At 35.1% G+C, this 22,553-nt stretch overlaps 1 protein-coding gene across 1 annotated transcript in view; it reads right to left on the bottom strand.

Annotated features, from left to right (window-relative positions):
- LOC121411954 (FYVE, RhoGEF and PH domain-containing protein 6-like) overlaps nucleotides 1-22,025 on the bottom strand; it is a 33,083-nt gene extending 11,058 nt beyond the window's left edge. The window contains exons 1-11 of the mRNA XM_041604864.1: nucleotides 22,022-22,025; nucleotides 17,316-20,382; nucleotides 5,790-6,069; nucleotides 4,886-5,040; nucleotides 3,788-3,944; nucleotides 3,117-3,204; nucleotides 2,418-2,468; nucleotides 2,081-2,139; nucleotides 1,564-1,635; nucleotides 831-899; nucleotides 25-108 (exon numbers count right to left, since the gene is read on the bottom strand). Coding sequence (XP_041460798.1) covers nucleotides 25-108; nucleotides 831-899; nucleotides 1,564-1,635; nucleotides 2,081-2,139; nucleotides 2,418-2,468; nucleotides 3,117-3,204; nucleotides 3,788-3,944; nucleotides 4,886-5,040; nucleotides 5,790-6,069; nucleotides 17,316-20,382; nucleotides 22,022-22,025 — 4,086 coding nt within the window. The remainder of the gene's footprint in view (nucleotides 1-24; nucleotides 109-830; nucleotides 900-1,563; nucleotides 1,636-2,080; nucleotides 2,140-2,417; nucleotides 2,469-3,116; nucleotides 3,205-3,787; nucleotides 3,945-4,885; nucleotides 5,041-5,789; nucleotides 6,070-17,315; nucleotides 20,383-22,021) is intronic.
- Nucleotides 22,026-22,553: the final 528 nt, after the last annotated feature.

The following is a 22,553-nucleotide window of genomic DNA, read 5'->3' as shown; positions in this document are numbered from 1 at the left end:
TTTTATATGGGGTGTACCACTTACCTTCATACCTGCCAGAGAAAGATCATTGTTTAGTTTATATTGACCAGTCGGCAATTGTGTTGTGTGAAGAAGAACATCAGTCAGCTGAAAAAGAAAGGGGGAAAGAATGATTATAAGCCTATGGGAACAGTTATATTCACATCCTTATTGGTATACAAGTGAGAAAACTGATGACATCACTATTTCTTTTGTATTATATGAAATATTCCAATTTTCTCCCTGTTGTCGTGTGAAACAAAGATTAATTCCTCCCTGAACATGTGCTATTTGCATTGTTTAATTCTATATGGTTCAATAAAGTTGGTCTTTATTCTTAAATCTGTACAAAATAAAATATTGTCTAATTCAAACAATAAAAAACAAATTGTGAGGGACATCAACTATCTCATTTGCATGTCACTGAGTTGTGCATATCATTGTTTTGTAAAAAATAAGTGAAACTTTAAAATGTCATAACATTCTTACTTAAACATCCAGTTTTGATGAAATTTTCAGCAAAATGGTTGTTGATTTTTTTTACTCAATTCAAATTTATTTTTCTCGGGTGGACTTGTCCTTTAACTAATTCTTTTTAACAAAAGACATTTGGCTTATGATATGCACTGAGCACAAAAGTATGTGCATACTGCATACTATATAATATCTATAGTAAGAAACTTATAATACAATTTTAGTTGACTGGAAGTTCTGCTTAGCCTGGCTCATGCACCGTTATCGGAATCCAGTGATTTACTTGCTCATAATGGCATGGAACGTATTTCTTAATTGCCCACAGATTAAAATCACTTTTGTTAATATTTACTCACCAGGAAGAATTTTCTTGGTTGATTAACTCTTCTTGACATCTTCAGAAGTTCTCCTTCCTTGACAAGTCTCTGAACAAACGGACATTACAAAATATCATTTTAGAAGAAATCTTTGGGCTTTGTGATCTCAGCCCTCAATCAAGCAATTGTGACAAAATTGACACATGCGTTACCCATGGTATTACCTACTTAACTATAAGATCAAATTCTGGGATAATTATTCATGCTTATTTATGGCTATAATCATAAGTTTGCTCTAATGAACTAAATAATGCCCCTGAAAGGCTTATTTTAGGTTCAGACTCTTTATAGGAATCTGATAAGTACTTAAAAACTACTTCAAAACCACAAATATTTAATATAATTTATTGTTTTATATTCTTATGTATTTCCTTTTTTCTTGAGTTTTTGATCATTAGAATTATTGGTTTTCAGCCAAGACTTCATAAAGATATCTTGATATTAATATACTAGATCTAGATATATGATATGGTGACAATTTACAAAATACCTTTAACTCATACCAATTATTCTACTTAACCAAATGATTTAGATTAATTTGCAATGATTTGCTGCAGTAAGAACTACATAAACATGTAAATGTTGAATTGCCCTTCCAAGCCAGTCTAGTCAGGATAAAACGTAATTTCTGTGAATACAATCTTTTTTTCATGAACAAGGTAGATCTAAAATGACATTGATCGTTAAAATAAATGAAGATAGAGGAACTCACCCTGCCTGGTTTGACAATCTCTTGACTGCCAATCAGACTGTGCTGGATAGCTAACAGTTTTTCAAAGTTATCCTGAAAATAAAAGAGATTAAGAATTAAGAGGGTACTCTCCTAAGCAGCCCACATTTATCTACTGCTTGCCAAGAAAATAAATTATGTCACCAAATGGATCAGGTCACAAAATGTTATTACATAATAATAATAGTTCCTTGTTCCTATAGGTGACTTGCTATTCACAAATCTTAGCTGGGGGAATTCACTGGAGTCTGTTAATGCTATCATCTATCATATTGTTATACCATTAAGGTAATAATCCTTCATGAAATCCTTGATTTTGATAGGCTGATGAGCATAGTTACCACTGGAATGTAAAGTTACTATAATAGTAACTTTTATGCAATGGGCCCCCTGGTCATTTCTAGTCCCAATAGAACTCGCTTACGCACATTTTACTATAATATTGATAGTGATAATTGAAAAAAAAAACATATCCCACTACTTATTTTGAAGTACTCACCCCTTGTCTCATACTCTCATTGGCATGGCTTGCTACCATACTCACTATGGCAAGGGCATCTAGAGAAAGATAAAAGTATTTCAGTCATTATGAATATAACTTTACAGACCTATACACTGCACAGGAGGAAGTGAGACAATTGAAAACTACTCAGAACTACTTCAATTACTATGTGATTTGATAATCAACAAACTAGATAAATGAGTAACAAAGTAAATAATTCATCTCTGTCCATGTGGGATACAACAGAAGAAATGTCTCTTGGGAAAGGGTATTTAAAACATTTCTATTTAAAAGAGATAAGTAAATAAAAAATGAAAGGAAGACTCCAACTCACCTTTTGTCTCTTTGAATTCCTCCGAGTCTGTATCCAAATGTTTCAAATAATCTGTGGAAAAGAAAAATAAAAACATAACATTCACAGGCAAACACCTACACGTACGATACAAAGAAATAACTTGTGGGCTTATAAAATGCCACATTATACTGGGAAAATCCTATTTTAATAAGCAACCAGATCAATCAAGTTTCAGATGTCAATAAAACCAGTATTGTTGATACTTGCAATTCAGGAAGTGTCAAATATCAAGATCAGATGGCTTGTCTTTTTTCAAGCAATAATAATACAACTTCCCACATGTGCTTATCTGTGTTAGAAATATTTAATGGGGGGAAGGGTAGCTCAATTTTCATTTTGACAAAGTTCAGTTGATGTATCCGTACCAGACCTAAATCAACTATGATTCGTGACAATCAACCTTGGTTTTACAGACTCATGAAATCATGGTCAACTGCAAATACATTTATTTCATTTAACATAATGTATTACTAGTATACATTTTCATTTGATATCAGACATTTATTTATCTTCTATAAAGTAATCCAGAGAAAGTACTTTTGTCAGACCAACAAACTACACTTATAGAAAATAATAGCTTCCGTATATCAGAACTTTATCATGCAGGTTTTTCCTCTTTTTTTTTGAAGGGGGGGGGGGGGGGTGGGTCGGATGATTATTTTCATACAGAATGATTACCTGTTAGTAGCAATTTGTACTGTGGTATCCTCTGTACTGGTTTCAACATGTAGTGCTTGATCGCTAGATTCCTACATCGTTCACTCATCTACATAACAAAAAAAAACAGGACATTCATTTTATTTCACTTTTCTACAAACTAAACAGTCAGTAGTTGTTAAATGATTGGTTGAATTGTTGGTGATACTGTTGCGATTGTAAACAAAAGACATAAATTTTAACCATTAGATGTAAAAAATCTTAGCTTGAAACAGAATTTGCAATCGATACAAGTGGATGGAATCAAACCTTCCAGCAATGCTGGGTCTAACATACCCTATCTAAGGCTCCAAACTTTTTTTTTCTTGGTGGCCCGATTGGTCCACAAAATCATCAATTTCATATTCATGGTGGTCTAAAAAGCAAATTTGGTGGCCCTAAAACATTAGAAAATACAATTTATCAAAACTGCAGGCTTTTACAGAATTTTGTGGCCAACTCATTTTTGCTAATGTTGAGCCCTGCCATAGCATAATGTTGTCCAATATTGTAATCATGTATTCGGGTGTCACAAAAGTTGCGGGGACTTACAAGAAAAGAAAAGGGGGTAACTTTCCTTTTTCTTATCTGGTATGAACAAATATTTTTTATGACATTGTCAGAAGCTATGGTACCACAGTACATATTCTTACCTCAAATTCCTTCACAACCTGTGTAAAGATTGGATTCTTACTACAAGCTTCATCAAAGGCTGCAGTAATCCGTTCAAAAGCCTGGATATACTGAGAATAGAGCTTCAAGAAATGGCCTTTGGTGAGAAAGATGTTTGCTATCTTTGGATTAGTAGACCTACAGATCAAAGAGAAATATTCAAGCTATCTTACAAACTGTTTCCTGATGACAGTTGTCCTCTTATTGGATTCTGATTCTACCAAGTGATGATTAAAATAATAAATGTTCATTTTAATTCAAGTAAGCCATGCTTTTCATTGCTGTGTTACTAAGATGCAATGAAATAAATTTTTAATCAATTTAAAAGAAGGTCCGGGCAGAAAATATTTATATGAATATATAGAGTAAAATTCACAGAGCAAATTGCTGAAAATTTCTTCATCAAAATGGGTTAACAAATAAAGTTATTGAATTTTAAAGTTTTTTAATATTTTGTAAAAACAGTTGTATGCACCGAATCCTGAATTTTCATTTGGTGGGCTGATGTCACATCCCCACTTTCCTTTTTTTATGTTATTACATGAAGTCATAAATGTTTCATTTTTCATTCATGTGTAAATGTTGTGTCTCCATTATGATGAAATAAGTTGCAGCAATAAACTGATGCACTTTATCATTTGTTAAACCAATTGTTGCAGTTCTTGGTAGAAAATTTTTGAATAAACCTTACTTCATATAAAAAAAGACAAAAGAACAACTGGGGATATGACATTATCAGCCCATCTAATGAATATTCACAAAGAGATGCCGAGAACTAATTCACCGGAATAAAAATCTTTAAAATTTACTAACTTTTTAATTTGTCATCCGAATATGATCAAATTTTCGGCATTTTGCTCTGTGAATTTTACTCTATTTATTGATATATAAATATTTCCAGCCTTGATCATCCCTTAAGAGTAATGTTTTCTGAACTTTTCTATGAAAGATATTAGGCCAATATCAATAGGACAGCAAATAACACACAAGGTATTTAATTATGCTATTCATAATTAAATCCATGAACTAAAACATCTTCTTGGGTGCCAGTCACATTCTTGTTAATTTAAATGACTTACCAATTGCGTATTCTTGTTTCAAGATCAGTAAGGAGATCTTCATTGAATTTCTGAAGTTGTGGTAGATGACCAATAATCTGATCCAATGCTGCTTTCTCTATCACCGGCTTGCCTCCATTCTTTGAACTACTATCATCAATAACCTTCCTTAAGTCCTGATATACATACAAAAACAAGAAATTACATAAGATTCCACAAGTCTTATTAATCATACACATTGTTTTATTCCTATAGAATGCATCTTTGAAAAATAAGCTTTGATTTGGGTGGAAATGAGGGAGTGGATGAGAATTGTTAATCTTTTCAAGAATGACTCAAATGTGTACTTCATTTCAGAAAAGTTCTGTAGATTTCAGCTTACATAGGAATCTTTTTCCTTTAAATGATTTAACATGTGATTTCATCATCAACATACCGACTTATCTTTTCTAACTAATGCACTGTAAAATAAAGGACTTGGCAGACAGCAACAAATGTAAACAAACATCTAGATTGTACTTATGCTTCCTTGTCCAAGGAACTTTTTGTTGGACAATAGCCATTCAGACAACATACCACTGGAGGATGTAAACGTTAAAAAAACATGTCAGCTTTTCCTTTAGAGGGTATAAAACCATTTATCATTTATAAATCATCTTCATTATTTCTCTATAATGCATTTTGCAAAAAAATGAAAATAAAATAAATTAAAAAGGCAATATTGTATCACTATATCAGTAACATCTCTGATTAGGTTTCACTATCTGAAATTTCTGTCACTGAACAAACATGGAATTAATTCAGCTTCAGACTTCCGGATACATAAGCAATGATTTAGACAAAGTACACTTGCTAGTTGCTTCATTTAAAACTTATCTTCTGGAACATTTAAGGACAATGATGAATTTACAGGCCTAGTACTTACCACATTGAGTAGTTTCAAGACATCAACAAACACCTTCTCTGAGTCTTTAATCTCCTTTGCAACCATGAATGCTTTCTGAGCCTTTCTCCCAAGACTCTGTAACCTCTTACGAGCCTCCGGGAGCTCAAACTCGTCAAAGCCGTCCTCACTGTCATGGAGATCAGCAACTCCAGCATAGTTCCCCTCATCATCATCAAAGTCATCTGATAAAGATCCATCTTCATTACCACTGCTATCAGTCAGGCTCCCACCACTCCGGTCTGATGGTGATCTGTGAGTCCTGAAACAAAGTTCAAACTAACATTTATAACCTTACTCAAAATTTGTGTTTTATAGTTCTCACATTCAAAAGTTAGCCTACTTCAAAGTACAAATGGAGTTCTATGACCGTCTACCCTAATCAGATCCATGGTATGAGCATGGAGCTGGTACTACCTCTTTATAAGATCCAAATAAATGAGTTTAGTGAAGATTGTAGTTAACATGTTTTATCAGAGATCTGATAAATGCCACTTACTTCCTTAAAAGTAATTGCCAGTTGTGGTAACAATATCAAAATGAGTTTGTACAGAATCCAATGAAATGATCACCAGAGTGTCTATTTGTATGAATAACAAATATGTGCCAAAGGATTCTAAAAGAAATTGTGTAATTGCTGAGAAATTAGCAAATAAGCAAAGGATTTGGGTCAAGCTTCAGGCTGACATTCAAAGCAATAATAATACACTATCCCACATGCGCTTATCTGTGTTGGTGATCTACAGTGTGAACATTTTTCAACATAGATTTCAAGATTTCACAAAGTTCAGTCACAGATCTAGATCCTCGATGATATACTGACAAGCCTGGTTTTACAGATTTTCTCATGAAATCAGTGTTTACTGCAACTACTGGCATTTCTCTTTAATTAAAAAAAAGAAACAAGGTAGATATAAATTGTAGACTAAGTTAAAATCTAATCTTTTCAAATATTTGTAATCCAATGGAGACTCATTGAAAAAAATATTCAGCCAAAACAAAATATGTAGATTTGATGTTTGTAAAAATATTGTATAGCGGATTGCATATGATAGACACAGTACAGTGTACACTGCATGAACAAGGAAATAGCTAGGTTCTTATGTGTTGTACATTAGAAACTGTTACAGACTCTACATTCAGGTACACAACAGCATTGATAACAGGCATTTCTTCCTTAACAGTCAATACATACCAAAATAACTGCAATTTACGAAAGTCCATGCTGTCATATCAACATCAGGAAAGTGATTACATACCAAATTCATACGAGATTCTTAATCTACATATTTCTGTTTAATTAATAAGAATTCCTTGGTAATAGCCATTGCCCTTGATATTCCAAATGAAGACAGCAGAAAATACATTGTCTCTTTTTCCTCTTCCACCTACACATACACACTTGAGAGCTTTCCATTTGACATGTGACTGATCAATACTATCTTCCTACCAAATCAAAACAATGTCTTGATACTGTGTCAGGATATCCTTTCACTTTATTCATACAATTTCTATGATTCCATCTTACTCCAGGAAGTTCAAAAGTTTGATATGGGTGACAGGATAAATGACTCAAGAACACAGGTGATTGCTTGGTGTTAAACCATAAATAAAAAGGCAATCCGAGATCAAATATATTCACATCAAAACCTTTGAGAATGAGACAGAGAAAGACTGAATCTACGAGGGTCATTAACTCTTTGGTCATTACTTCCCCCAATAGAACAGTAACTTCTGTGAAATTAAACGAAACTTTATAATATCATAACTTTTTAATATAACTTTCTTATCTGATTTTGGTGAATTTTTGCTTGTTGCTTTTTCTATTTTTATTCATATCATCTTTTTGTTGGGATAGACTTGTCATTGAAATATTGAAACTTATGACCCATTTAACTGAACCCCATGAGGCTTAACATCTATCAAATTGTGATCAACAAAGTTATTAAGAAAACAAATAGCTTTGTTGGTCTTAAATCTACCTTTGTCCATTCAGTGGTTTGAAGAATGATTTCCTTGGAAAATACATGCAAGCCAAAGGAATGAGACAAAAGTAACAGGAATAAACCTAAACAAATCATTAAAAATGTAAAAAATTGTTATTAACCCATACCAAAAAGAAAAGTCATTAACTGGTTGATCACTTCAATGGTCAATACTTTGGGGGGGGGAAAAAAGCTGACCACTGTCCTTGTACATATTAGTATTCCCTGCAGGGGAGTAAGCAATGAACATTCTGTATGAAGTCTTTGACCTTTCTTTCCAAGAAACCAAGCCTAATGGCAGAAAGGATAATTGACTATAATTGCAAGGGGTCACATTTATGGGGTTTCACTACACTAGTAGTAAGATTTTATTTCTCTCCCTGATAGAAGGCAGGCTTCTCAAAAGCAATTCACACCTTGACCAAGTGGTCAAGCCATTTCTTTTGACCTCTGCAACCTTATTGGCCACTAGATAATGAGTCACCATTACATGCATACCATTCTTCTTTGTATAAATTTTCAATGGAAATGAAATGTAGTATGGACTGATATTAAATACCATGTCTCTTTTCTTTTTTATCTGTCCACTGTAACATTAAAAATGTTAACTGAAGATTGAAACTTATGAAACACTAAAAATAGAAGTTAGACTTGTGATTTGCTTCAGTTTCAAAAGAGGCATATAGGGCCTATTCATTGTTTTCATACAAACTCTGCTTTATATATGTATTTGAACTAACATTAAGCCTCCATCACAACAGGAATCAAGCAGAAGCTGGAATGAGAAAAATATCCAAAAAAATCAAGTAATTTTTTAGAGGAACTTATGAATTCACTAACTAGAGTTGAAATTCAGGAAAGACTTCCATATGCCCCCTCCACTAATTTTAAAAAATACTTCCCCAAAACCCCCTTCGGTCTCCTCTTTTTTCTTCTTTTTTTCTTCTTACTTCCGGTGGGAACTTGGATTCGAACCTCTCGCTGCAGAACGAAGCATCTCCAATCTGTCGCCTTACTCACTGAGCTAGCAGGAATTGTTGAAAGCCATGGGTTTCATAACAATTATCAACCAATATTACGACTAGTCTACTCTCCAGGAGTATTGGGTATTTATTTTTCTGACTAAATAAACCGATGCCATTGGGAATTATAAACACTCAAATTTTTGACGGAATAAAGCCATATTTTGTTATGTATCCGAATTTTCCTTCTTAAATCTCTTAGATATATGTTAGATAATTCTTGATAAACCTTCTCCATATTTTTTTTTTCAATTTTAGTGGAGGGGACATATGGAATTCTTGCCAAAATTCAGTAAATTGACCAGGTGAATCATACACTAGTCAAAATGAACCAAAATGGAATCAAATTACTAATTCATGATATATTCTTGGACTCGCATTCTGAGTGCATTTGAAATATTTTTGTGATTTCTTTTGACCGTTCGGAAGGTATTTGTCAGGTTCAAAACATTCGAGGGGTATTTTTGGTGTTCGAAGTATATTCAAATGATGAACTGGTGGTCAAAGTCCTTTCATTCTGGCCAATTCTGCTTGATTCGGAATAAGTGTGATGGGGGCTTTACCAATGTCTGTGGTAACATTCAGGTCATTAGGACATACATTGAGGAAGATGAGTTAGAATGAACAGAATTCGAACCCATTCCCAGCAGCACTAATCAAGCAAACTTGGAACATGGTGAAGACTACTACCATGGCATGAGAACATGATCCTGTTCAATCTACCAACTGGTAACCGCATGGAGTCTCAAATATTGTTATCTCCATGGTCTGAGGGAACTTACATGTCCATGGTCTGAGGGAACTTACATGTCCAACCAGGATTGGTCACTTCACACTCCACCAGTCACTCAAGCCATGCTTGAAGCCAAGCCACAGCTGACTGCCCATTGGTCAATACACTCAGCCATAGAGAAGCCAAGCTTGAAGAGGATGATTATGTAATGCTTGGGCGGGTGTATCTTAATCTTTCAACATGGTGCTATGTGCAGTGTGCAATGCCAGCATGGGTTTCAAGGTATGCTTTAAGGGGAGGGGAGGGGTGGAAATTTTCGAAATGGCGGCAATTCCTTTTATGTGGCCTCCAATCGATGGTGTCTTTGAACAATCCCTCCACATGGACAAAAGAGGTATTTGGCTCCTAAAACCAGACATAAAGCATCTGGAAGGGTAATTGAAGCAATGGACAATGACATTACTGTAAAGACAAGGGCCTTTGATGTTTTCTTGACCATGTGCTTTCTGAACCTTCCCTTGCCTATCTCCCCTCCTAATTCTTCGTTAAAAGTATCACACTATATGTCAGTTCCACTAGGTCAAACACTTGCTTGAGCTTTTTGTCAATTGTTTTATCCACGTGGTACATGTTACTTCTTTATTTTCCGCCTGTACTCATCTATTTCTTTGCAACTCTAATCATCTGAATAAGATTAACTGAAAAAGGGTCATAGTTTTTATAACCAGACCCCTCCCATCACTGCCATGGTTGCACATTTCATTTCTCTAGTCACTAGCAAACCTTACCTTTTTTTTCCACTTTCAAATTAATCAATAACCTGAAACATGACTTTGATCAGAATTTCCATCTACTTGAATCGTCAGGCAAGCAACATCAATTATATAGAATCATTCTTACAAAAAATACAACCATGTGATATATACCTAACATAAGTTTTCGTTTTTTAATTTCTGAAGAAAAACTAGACCTGCTAGAAATTGTATGCTTCATTTTCCTTCTTTCGTTAACTTAAGTTCACTGATATTAGTCTTAATATAACAAGTTTTTCATGACGCGTTCTAAGGCAAAAAATCATTTTAATGTACTTTTATGATGAAGAGAATTATATATAAATAAATGACCAGATTACCAATTCAACATCCAACATGCATGACATGACTCGACTAAATTAGCAAAATGAACATGACCAAAGTTCAATCTAAAAAAATAAACATGGTGCAAAATAACCAGCAAAATTTGACATCAGTCATCAGTTACAATGAATGTCTGATGCAATAAATGCCTAACATGAAACCAACATACATAAATATGATGAATAAATATAATTTACCTGTGTTAACTGGAGAAAACTAATAATACTTCAGCAATGAGGTTATCCCACAGTCACAGGAAATGCAGATGAAATCTTAACAAGGACTCGGAAGTATGTAAGGAATGGGTTACATTTCCTTAAGTTCTTTGGTAAAACTCAAACTAGTCCCCATGAATGAGAGTCTAGCCAACAGTGGCCCAGGACCTTACTCTCTCATCAAAAGGCTAACCAACAAAATGATGAAGCTACAAGTTTCCTCCAGGCATGGACCACCAACACCCAAAGCTGCTGACCAACAACACCAAACTAAATCACTTGCTTGCCACAAACCATAAAGACTTGCAGTGTGCTTAGTATGCAAATTCACATTCTTATGGGGGCTCTCTCCCTGTCTGTGGCTCTTTTGTCCAGATCCTCCTCCTTCAGCTTTTTTTTTTACCCTTTCCTTCTGTGGACTGGCCAAGGCATTCCATGTATTTGACACTGCATAACAAATGTAAACTACACACCCTTTTTCTCATCCAAAATGAATGCAAACCACAGATAGTAATCAATGTGTGTGCTTGTGTGTGTGTGTGCCTCCAGCAATAATAATATGCCAGGATTAAGAGAGGATGGTTATGTAATGTTGCATAATAAAATGCTGTGGTAAAGGGCAAGCTGATAATAAAAGATGGCAAGCAGTTGTAATAATATACAGGTCCAATGAATGCATTGCATAGAAATGCTCAGCTGTTGTAATGAGGAAAAGGGGGCCTTATAAAAGCTATGGGTAATGAATGTGTGACTGCTCTAGGCAGCTGGTTGCGCTGGCTAAATAAATCTGAAGAAAATGGCAGCCATTTTTTCTTTCTTCCACAGTGCTTTCCCCACACAAAGTCACATGGAATAATGTATGAAACAAACTGTAGCAAAAAAATGAATCAGTGAGATCAATGACCTGAAAGAAATGAAAATTAAAAGGAAATATGTGCCCCCCTTAAAATGACAGACCAGCAGTTTCAAGGATTTACCTGTAATTGTGACCACATTTCACAAACATCTACCAAGCATCAATATCACCTTCATATTCTTTGCCTGAAATAAGTTTACAAGGCTGGCTAAATTAAAATCATTGCATAATTCATGACAAAATCTATGAAAGACATAAAGGGAAAATTGTGAGAATAAAATTAAACAAAAAATAAACTTAAGTCGGGATGAATTGCATCTGCTTACATAGTTTCAGAAGTAAAAAAAAGTGAATGACATGGGTTGGGTAGTTACCATTAAGACTATAGAAATATTGTTTCCTATAATAAATTTGCATTTGTATGATTAAATCCCACACAACCATTGATAGGAAGGATTGATTGGCTCAGATTTGTTTAACTTTGTGAGCAGCCGATTTAAAAAATTCTCAAACCAAGATGAAACATGTGTACAAGTGCATGTACTAGAACTAATGAACCCTGAAAACAACCATTATTGAGAATGAAAAGCTAAAACTACAAGGCAAACCCCGATATTGTAAATAGGCATCTTATAGATGCCTAAATAGTACACATAATAGTATGGAATGAAATTAAGATGGTGTTTCTGGTCACTTTATATTTCAATTTTTGAAGCACTAAATAATTATTTTCGAACATAATTTTTTTCTGGGCTTCATTTTTGTAACATATCACAGAGAGGTGACAAGTGTGACCTTCTAGCTCAGATTTTTTAAAGTCAAAGCAATGTTAACCAATCACTTTAATTAAATCCCATGAATATTAATTACAATTTGAAACATTCTGAAGATTTTCATTTCAGGCCTACTCAAATACGTTCAACCATTTTTACAAATGCCATTGATTTTTTATCAAATCTAACAAGAAATTTAAGTGGTTTAACATGGGTCAAGTTCACCCAAGAAAAATGTTGATTTGAATCAATAGAATCAAACGAGCATAATGCTGAAATTTTTTTAAAAATAGGATGTAAAGCAAGATAGTTTTTCCACATTCAAATTTTGCCTAGTTTTCACAAAATAGTTATATTCAGAACCCAATGATAATGGAAATGAGAGAGTCCCTAACTCACTTTATTTTTGTTTTTTATTGTTTGAATTATACAATATTTCAATTTCACAGATTCACTAATATAAATGACCAAGTTGACTGAACCATAAATGTTAGAACAATGCTTATTCCACATGTTCAGGGAGGAATAAAACTTAGTTTCCCATAAAATGGGGAGAAAATTAAATTATTTAAAATATCTAATTAAAATTGTATAGTAAAATATTCAAATATATAATAAATACACAAGAAATAGTGAGTCGTTGATGCCATCAGTCCCGTCAGTGGCATGACAATGAGAATGTGCATATAACTGTTTTGTGAAAATAAACAAAACTTTAAAATGTCATAACTTTCTTGTTTACATCCGAGTTTGATGAAATTTTCAGTGTTATTCTTGTTTGATTCTATTGATTCAAATCAACTAAATCAGTTGTGGTGGACTTGTTCTTTAAAGAGAAATGCCAGTTGTAGAAATGATCTAAAAAATGAGTGTGAACAGATTGCAATAAAATGACCACCCAAATGTGTGTAGGAACAAAATATGTGCCAAATGGCTCTGGAAGAAAAATGTGTGAGCCTAATTGCTGAAACTGATCATGAGAAAAATAAAGGAATCTCATCAAATGTCAGGGACTTTCTAAGGGTAAATTGCCAATTTGACTACTGCCAACTTGTCAACTCACCACATGGTCTACTTTCATTTAGTCTAATGCCATTCCATCAACATTTCGTCAACAACCATTTGGTCCATGAACCATTTAGTCCAATCATCACTTCATTAAATCACCATTTCATCTCTGACCAATTCATCTCATAACCAGGTGGTCTAATACCCATCTCATTTTCATTCATTTTGCACAATTTAACACTTAGTCCAATTAGACCAATTGGTATATGGACTAAATGCCTATTTGACCAACTAGTTATTAGACGACATGGCATTAGACAAAATGAAAGTAGACCATGTGGTGAGTGGACAAACTGATGGTGACCAAATAATAGTAGACAAGTTGGCAATTGGACGAATTGGCATTAGAGCGTTGTGGCCCAGTGGATTAGTCTTCAGACTTTGAAACAGAGGGTCGTAGGTTTGAATCCCAGCCATAACAGCGTAATTTCTTTCAGCAAGAAATTTATCCACATTGTGCTGCACTCGACCCAGGTGAGGAAAATGGGTACTTGGCAGAAATGTTTTCCTTGAAATGCCACCGCACTGTAAAAGGCTGCAGGGCTAAAGCCAGGGTAATAATATCCAATTAAGTGCATAGGGATGTATTTGGCAGTGATATACGCTGTATAAGGATGTTGGTATTATTATTAGACAAATTAGAAATAAACCCTCTTAGCGATATCTACACTGTCCCACCTATGCTTCTCTGCGTTATTGATCATAAGTGTTGTCGGGTTTCAACTAAGATGTCACAATTTCACAAAGATAAGTTTATTTACCAGATGTAGATCTATGATAATAAAGTGACAATTACCCTTGATTTTAAAGTCTATTCATGAAATAATTGTTTGCTGCAACTACACTCTTTTCAGTTAACACAACAAACTGGGAAAAAAAATGTGAACACTTTTTCACATGGTTATGTGTTGACAGTGTCACACTCATTCTTTCAAGTAGGGAAAGATCATGTCCATCATGATTTCAAGATGACTTGGAAGAACCAAATTTCATCAAAATGATATGTAGACTTTAAATAATTCCATTTTTTCCTTCAGATAAATGCATAATAATGTATGGTATAAATAAAAAGAGTAAATTATTTCAATCATTATTATTTATAGGCATTAATCATTATGGATTTATGGATAGGATCCTTGTCACATCTATGAAATTTGCATTTTTAATTTAATGTTACGATATATAAGCCTACAAGTATAAATTGAAGTTGAGTGTGTGGCATCATATATTAATTCAACTAATATATGATATTGTCATACATTTTGACTTAAGTCCTTTCAATTTCAGAATGTTTCATCATTAAATCACAATGCTATTTTTTCACTTTGTTTGTCGATCTGTATTCATGGTTGGGGGCTGTTTTCTCTTGTGAGGGATCTGTTTTATTTTTGACAGATTTTATTTCATTATAAAAAATTAAAAAAAAACCCTGAAAAATGTCCCTCACAAGAGAACAAAACAGCCACAACCATGAATACAGATCGACACCCAAAGCTTGCCAGTATATATGCTAGAACGGTGGTTTATTATGAATTCTATCAAGATAATTATGAAATATGGCATTTTAAACATTTTGTTGACATAGATGGCGCTCTTTAATATTGATAAACGTATAGAGCAAATCAGAAATCGGAGAGCCGACGGCAAGTTCGATGTTCGCTGTGCGATTGTCAGAATACAGAATCAAGGAGAGAAAAAGCGTGGTTTGATTTTGTTTTTGATACATAAAAACACAAATATAGAATGAGAAATCAGAAAGAGCTCAAAAGTATTTCTGATTTCAATATTCTGTGTTTTGATCTACCAAACTGGAATCGAAGATCCGAGCCATCGAATCTTAGTTACGTTCAATGTGCGCATGCACTACTCTCTTGCGCAATTCCCCCCCAAAAAAAAACCTAAAGTGGCTAAAATTTTATGTTTTGCTTATTTCAGTCCATGAAATGGCCATCTATTTTCCATATTACCTTGAATTTGTTTCGATTTATTTCGAAACTACCGAAAAAATGATGAATATTCACCTCTCTTGTATTTTCTTAATCGTTTTATGATGTTACACTCGGTCAATATATATTTTTTGTAGTCCCATATGTAGGGTTTGTGTTTAGGGTCCAATTTGAGTGAGGTTTGTGGGGTGGTACTAAACCCAATGAAACTACAGGTAAGCTGATGCCCGTGATCGTTGTACTTGTCTAGGGGTTAAATTCAGGGAATACTTGTCAAGGACCCGTCAAGGATACCGTTTTGTTTCCAATACTTTTCAAAGATAAATTCCAGTTTTGGTAACGATCTTAAAATGACTTTTTACAGAATCTAATATAATGACCACCCAAGTGTCTGTTTGTATGAATAAAAAATATGTGCCAAAGGATTCTGGGAGAAATGGTGTAATTGCTGAGAAATAAGCAAAATAAGCGCGGATTCGATCACTTCCGTCGGGTCTTTATTCCTGCAATAATAATACACTGTCCCACGTGTGCCTATCTGTGTTGGTGATCTTCAGTGTGAACGTTTTTCAGCGTAGATTTCAAGATTTCACAAAGTTCCGTTTATGTAACTGTACCAGAGCTAGATCCTCGATGATATACTGACAATTAAGCCTGGTTTTACAGACTTTCTCATGAAATCAGTGTTTACTGCGACTACTGGCATTTCTCTTTAAGGGTAGGGTTTCAAACAACAATACTTGTTCAGGGATGCATTTTTAGAACATGAAAAATACTTGTTTAGGGTGCTTTTCGAAACCCTATGGTCACGTATGGTATCCACTCGTCAATGAAAGTGGCCCCCTGGGCCTATTTATCAAAATAAAAGTATCCCTTTTCCCCATCTCAAAGAGCCCCTATGATGCAATGATTCCATCCTAGTGGGCAACTATTTATATTTAAGGAAAATTTGTCTCCTGAGAAAAGGGTAAATGGGTAATGTTGCAAATAATGTAGGGTATAGGAAGGGCCCAAAAAGGAATTTCCAAAATTGAAACAAATTGTCATCTTTTCAAACCATTTACTCAGAATGATTTTCTTTAAAGGACAAGTCCACCCCAACAAAAGGTTGAATTGAATAAAATTGAAAAATCCAACAAGAATAAAACTGAAAATTTAATCAAAATCGGATGTTAAATAAGAAAGTTATGACATTTGTAAGTTTCACTTAATTTCACAAAATTATATTCACATCCTGGTTGGTATGCAAATGAGGCGGACTGATGACATTACTCACTATGTCTTTTGTATTTTGTTAAATATGAAATATTCAAATTTTCTCCCATTGTCCTGTAAAACAAAGTTTTATTTCTGCCTGAACATGTCAAATGAAAAAGTGAATGAGGGACATAATCAATACTCTCTTTTGCATGTCACTGAGTTGTGCATTATAAATGTTTTGTGAAAAATAAGCAAAACTTAAAATTGTTGTGAACTTTCTTATTTCACATCCGAATTTGATGAAATTTTTAGCGTCATGCTTGTTTGATTTTGCTTAAAATCAACATTTTTGGGGTGGACTTGATCTTTAATGAGGAAAGTTAAACAATATGCCACATTTGTTATAATATGATAACCACTAAAAGTAAAAGTACTTTATGAGAAAACCACAAATTCCTGATAAAAATAGTCAGCCTAAAGACAAAAGACAATTTCCATCAACAAGATGTAAATAAAACATAGGAAAAGTAGTGGAAGAAACTAAACTTTAAATGAACTTGATAATTATTATTACCTTTCAATGTGCTCCATGCCACCAGTCATGTCATAGTAACTATGGCTATCAAAAGATGCATCAGATTGAACACTGGGAGATCTCTTGGGTTTTTGAGGTGCTTTCCTCTTAGCTCCAGATGAGAGACGATTTTTAGGTACCACAGGTGGGTGTTCTTGGGTAAAAACAGGGTCTAGTTCAGGGTTAGGAGGGGGTGTAGGGGGTGAGATTGGAATGTTATTTGCAGGCATGAATTCGGGATACACATACTCATTATCATTAAGTTCCTCATCTTCTCTTTGGTTGGGTTCTAAGTATAATCCATCATCAATGTACCCACTCGCCCTACTAGAGCTGTCTTTTCTTGTTTCTCCATCACTGCATGAGGTTGGCTCTGAGTTTCTGGTAAGTGTCCTCCTGGGATCTGGGATAAGTTCATAATCATGGTCTCTACTGGATGTTTCTGAATCTTCATCATCATCATCATCCCTGTTCTGGAAGTTAACATTTGCTTCGGAGTAAATGTTGGTTTGGTCTTCCTCAGCATCATTGTTTTGGGGCAGAGCAGGCTTAGGTGAATTACTACGGCTATTTGGAGACATTTTGACTGGAGGAGCATTTGGTCTTGGAGGAGCTGGTCTCTTTGGTTTGATGGCTGGAGAAAGTTCTGGAGGAGTTGGAGACTTCAGCTGAGCTGGTGTTATCTTTGGAGATGGTGAGTGTGCACGCGGTGTTGCAACATTTGTTTGAGGTACACCAGGTGGAGGAGGCGGGGGACAACTAGGTCTCCTTGGAGAGGAGCCTCTTCCCCTGTCTTTCAGCATCTTCTTTGGAGACGAGTTCGGAGAACGTCCATTTATAGGACTTCCTTGGCTCAAAGGACGTCCACTGATCTCCTGGGAGTTGCCATCATTGGAACTTACATCCTTTTCTTCAAGGACAGAGGTAGAGAATGGTTTGTGAACAGGGCTTCCCTCAATGGAATTTCTTTGAGCTGGTACAGGAGGTCGTGACTTTCTTAGCTTTAGCTGGGACACTGCCTCTCCTTCTGGTTGCTTTTCAGTTTCTGGTTCTGATACTTTTGTCAGTATGGTCTCTTGTCCTTTAGACAATTGGTTAGGTTGTTTTAGTTGTTCATTATTAGATTTCTTTGATGATGATTGTTTTAACTCTGGTTCAATTTCAGCATCCCTCTTTGACTTCTGAGCTGCCACATCTTCAAAGAACTCACTGGAAATAATTTTTTCTCTTCCCTTTTCATCAATCTTCTGCTTTTGTTGGGGTGTTATATCAACAATTTCCCAATCCGAATAGTCAAACTTTTCACAGGTGACCTGGTTTATTTTCTTGCTTCTTAATGGCGAGTTTCGATTGTGTGTTTTATTTGATGTTGATTTGAAGTTTTCATTCACCTGTGATGTTACATCAATGGTTTTGGCTCTGATTGGTTTTGGTCTAGGAGGTGGCCCTTGAAGCGATGTTTGATGAATCAGTCCTGAAGGTTTACTTGGTGGAGGAGGCCTTGGTGGCTTTGATTTCTGTTGAACCTCACCATTAGGAACATTTGGTTTATCCTTGGAAGGCTTCACATTCTCTAAAGCTAGTGGATCACAAGACTTCACCGCTCTCCTATTTCTCTTCAGAGTACTCCTTTCGGTGTTACTATTGTCTTCACTTTTCTCTTCCCCTTCGCTCTGCAATTTTGTTTGGCTCTCAAGTGACTTCTGTTGGCAAGACCTCTCATTATTAAAACCACCATTTCTTTTCATATCAGTACTCAATTCAGAGTTAGGATCACTCTCGGACATACTCTTAACACGTCTTGGTGGTGCTACAGGATTGCGAAGGATAGCTTTCCTGGGGAGAATCGGAGGTGCCTTCGAGTCCTCTGCAGGTTTATCGATGTTAGTTCCTGAAGTTGTTACAGAAGTTGACTCACATTTTGTTGATTTAACAGTACTATTTTGCTCAGCACTTTCCTTGGTTGCTGGCGAGTTATTGTTCGTTGATTCACTACTGGAAGACACATCTTCTGAAAGCTCTTGTGTTTTATTGCCATTACTTTGTGGAGGATCCTCCTTTGGCAATTCCTGTGCATGAGATTTTGATTTCCCAGTTGATTGGGAAGATGAGCCATTTTGAATAGGTATTGCAGAAAGTCTCTTTGGTGGCAAAGATGGGCGCTGAGGTACTGCTTTTTTGCCATTCTCAGAAGGTAACTTTTCATTATCTTTATCTAAAGAAATGTGACCTATGGAAGACACAGTCTTTCTCTTCGAGAGTAGAGCAAGACTAGGCTTTTTAGGACTAACATTTGGCTTTGGCCTATGTGTAGGCACACTGGAACTTGCATCTTCATCTTTTTTCTCAGTTTTTATCAGTGTATCTGTCAATGTTATATTTTGCCCATTAGCTTTGGTGTCTGGTGTTAGATTATCTGACTTTGTGTCCACATCCACATCAAGTATTGTGCTAGAAGAAGCAGAATAATCTGATGTGGAAGAATTAGAACGTTGCAATGGACTTCGTACAGGAGACCATTTAGGATTTCTTGGAGACACCTTAGGAGTAAAATCAGATGAACCCAATGTCAATCTTCTGACAGGTGTGTTTGGTCTCTCCTGAGTATTTGGAGGGGAACTATTTGTAACATCTTTTTCATTGCCATTGAGAAATGTGGATGATGAGGATACCGATGATAAAGATGACTCTTCTGCAGGTGTAGATTGTTCTGATTCTCGTTGAGGGGCATTGCGTTTTGGCAGCACTCGAGGTCGAGGACTAGGTGCAACCTCACCTGGAGTGCCATTTGCGTGTAAGTTGATAGTCTTCCGTGGCTTTGGAGTTGGCCTGCTTGGGTTGCCAGTGGATTTAGAAGTTTCAGGGGTACTAGCCTGTACCTGTATTTCTTGCGTTACAGGAGAGGAGTCATTGGTAATTGCATCTGAGGAGGATGAACTGCAGATGCTCTCAATGCTCTCTCCTTCTATGAGTGTGTTGTGTTGTGATGTTTCAGCAAGTGCTTTTGGCTTTGGGGCAAGGGATGGCTTTTTTGGAAGCGGGGGATGAGACGGTGGACTTGCAACCCCTGTAAAAAAAGATAAAATAGAAAATGGGGGAATTTAGAAACATTGTTTGGTTATTAATGTTTTAAGCATTACAGTCTTTTAAGGATATATAAATGAATAACTCTATCATCAACATGCAAATGATGATGTTTTAGTAAATGAATCATAAATAGCAAATCGGTTTGCTTGCTTAACGAAAGACCTTTGACCATGCAGGAAATTTGAGCTCAAGCATTTGCACTGCCTAATTCAGCAATCCTCAGGTCGGCATCTGGCCTGATCTTGGGTCCACCTTGTGCTCCGAAAAGTAGCATTGAATAGAATCTGCTTAAACTTTCATGGTTAAGATATTTCAGGGCTGACTATCCCTCTAAAACAGAATTCAATTTTTAAAATGCATTTTTTTTTCTCTTTCCCCTATTATGTTTGATTCTTTAAAAAAAATTCAGTCTATAATTGTGATTATTTATTGCCCAAAAATCCCTGAAAGAGCATAACAAATTCTAAAAGAAGCCCATGTAGACTGAATGTCTATCTTGTTTACATTCATGATCTATTTTCCTTTCCAATCTAAATCTTTTGAATGAAAGCTTTTAGAGATGGAAGCAAATAAATTCCTCTCTTTTTGTGTATTTTCTTTCCACTGATTCAGGAGCATCCACTGAGTGCAAACTTTCTTTGTATCAGTATCAAACGAGCATTACACATGTGCATTCACTTCTGTTCTTACCCCCCCCCCCATTTGTCGACCTCAAGCTTAAAGGACAAGTCCACCTCAACAAAAACTTGATTTGAATAAAAAGAGAAAAATTCAACAAGCACAACACTGAAAATTTCATCAAAATTGGATGTAAAAAAAGAAAGTTATGGCATTTTAAATTTTCGCTTATTTTCAACAAAATAGTTATATGAACGAGCCAGTCACATCCAAATGAGAGAGTTGATGACATCACTCACTCACTATTTCTTTTGTATTTTATTATATGAAATATGAAATATTGTTATTTTCTTGTCATTGTCATGTGAAATGAAGTTTCATTCCTCCCTGAACATGTGGAATTAGCATCGTTGAATACGTATATGGTTCAGTCAAGTTGCTCCTAATCGTCAAATTCGTAAAAATTGAAATATTGTATAATTCAAACAATAAAGAACAAAAGAAATAATGAGTGAGTGACATCATCGACTCTCTCATTTTTATCTAACTTGCTCGTTCATATCGCTATTTTGTTGAAAATAAGCGAAACTTTGAAATGTCATAACTTTCTTATTTTACATCCGATTTTGATGAAATTTTCAGCATTGTGCTTGTCTGATTTTTCTCTATTGATTCAAATCAAAATTTTTCTGAGGTGGACTTGACCTTTAATAAAGGTTCTGTAAATAAATGTGAATCATATTCCAAGTTTCACCTTATATTCCAACATAACAAAAGACTTGTGGTCAATTACTGTCCTTTTAGCAATAAGAATTCAAACTTGACATGGCTTCATCTGTTAGAATTTAAGGGCGAATCCAACCAAAATAAAAACTTGCTATTAGGGGAAAAAAAAAATCAGACAAGGTAATAGGTGAAAGAAAGTTTGAACAATATCAGATAAACAATAAGAAAGTTATGAATTTTTAAAATCAAGTTGTAAATATTGGAAATCACTTTACCCATAGATACTTCAAATTGGTCGTATATGTGATGTCATAGTGATGTAAGGTAATATTTTAGAAAGTTTTCCTTCAAATTATAATGCCCCAGGGAATGGGTACTAATGAGAAAACCACAAATCCCTAATAATTAAGTACATGGCCTATGGGAAAGTTGTTCTTTTCCCTTGTCATAATTTACTTAACAAGTTGCCAATTTGAAATCCACTTAGTCTAATACCCTTTTTACACAGGATTTTCTTAACCCAGGACTATCGTTAACCCCGTACTATCCTTAACCCCATACTATTTTTTTTTCCTTTTCACACATGCCAAACTGTTATTGCTAACCCCGGATAAGGAATGCTTGCTTTTCACACACGAAACTCACTAACACTGGACTAGTGGTAGCTCATGAATATTCACGAGCCACGATGAGGAAAGTATTAAAACACGAATTCCAACTCGCTGACTTATGGCGCGCGCTTTTTCTCATCGCTGCGTTCGCTGTTCATGAATATTCATTATGCTTACCTCTGATTGACAACAGGGC

This window comes from Lytechinus variegatus, chromosome 3 (genome assembly GCF_018143015.1).
Source record: "Lytechinus variegatus isolate NC3 chromosome 3, Lvar_3.0, whole genome shotgun sequence".
In the NCBI taxonomy this organism is placed as follows: Eukaryota; Metazoa; Echinodermata; class Echinoidea; order Temnopleuroida; family Toxopneustidae; genus Lytechinus; species Lytechinus variegatus.
The sequence above is the reverse complement of the archived record's forward strand: the minus strand, read 5'-3'. Positions and strand labels throughout refer to the sequence as shown.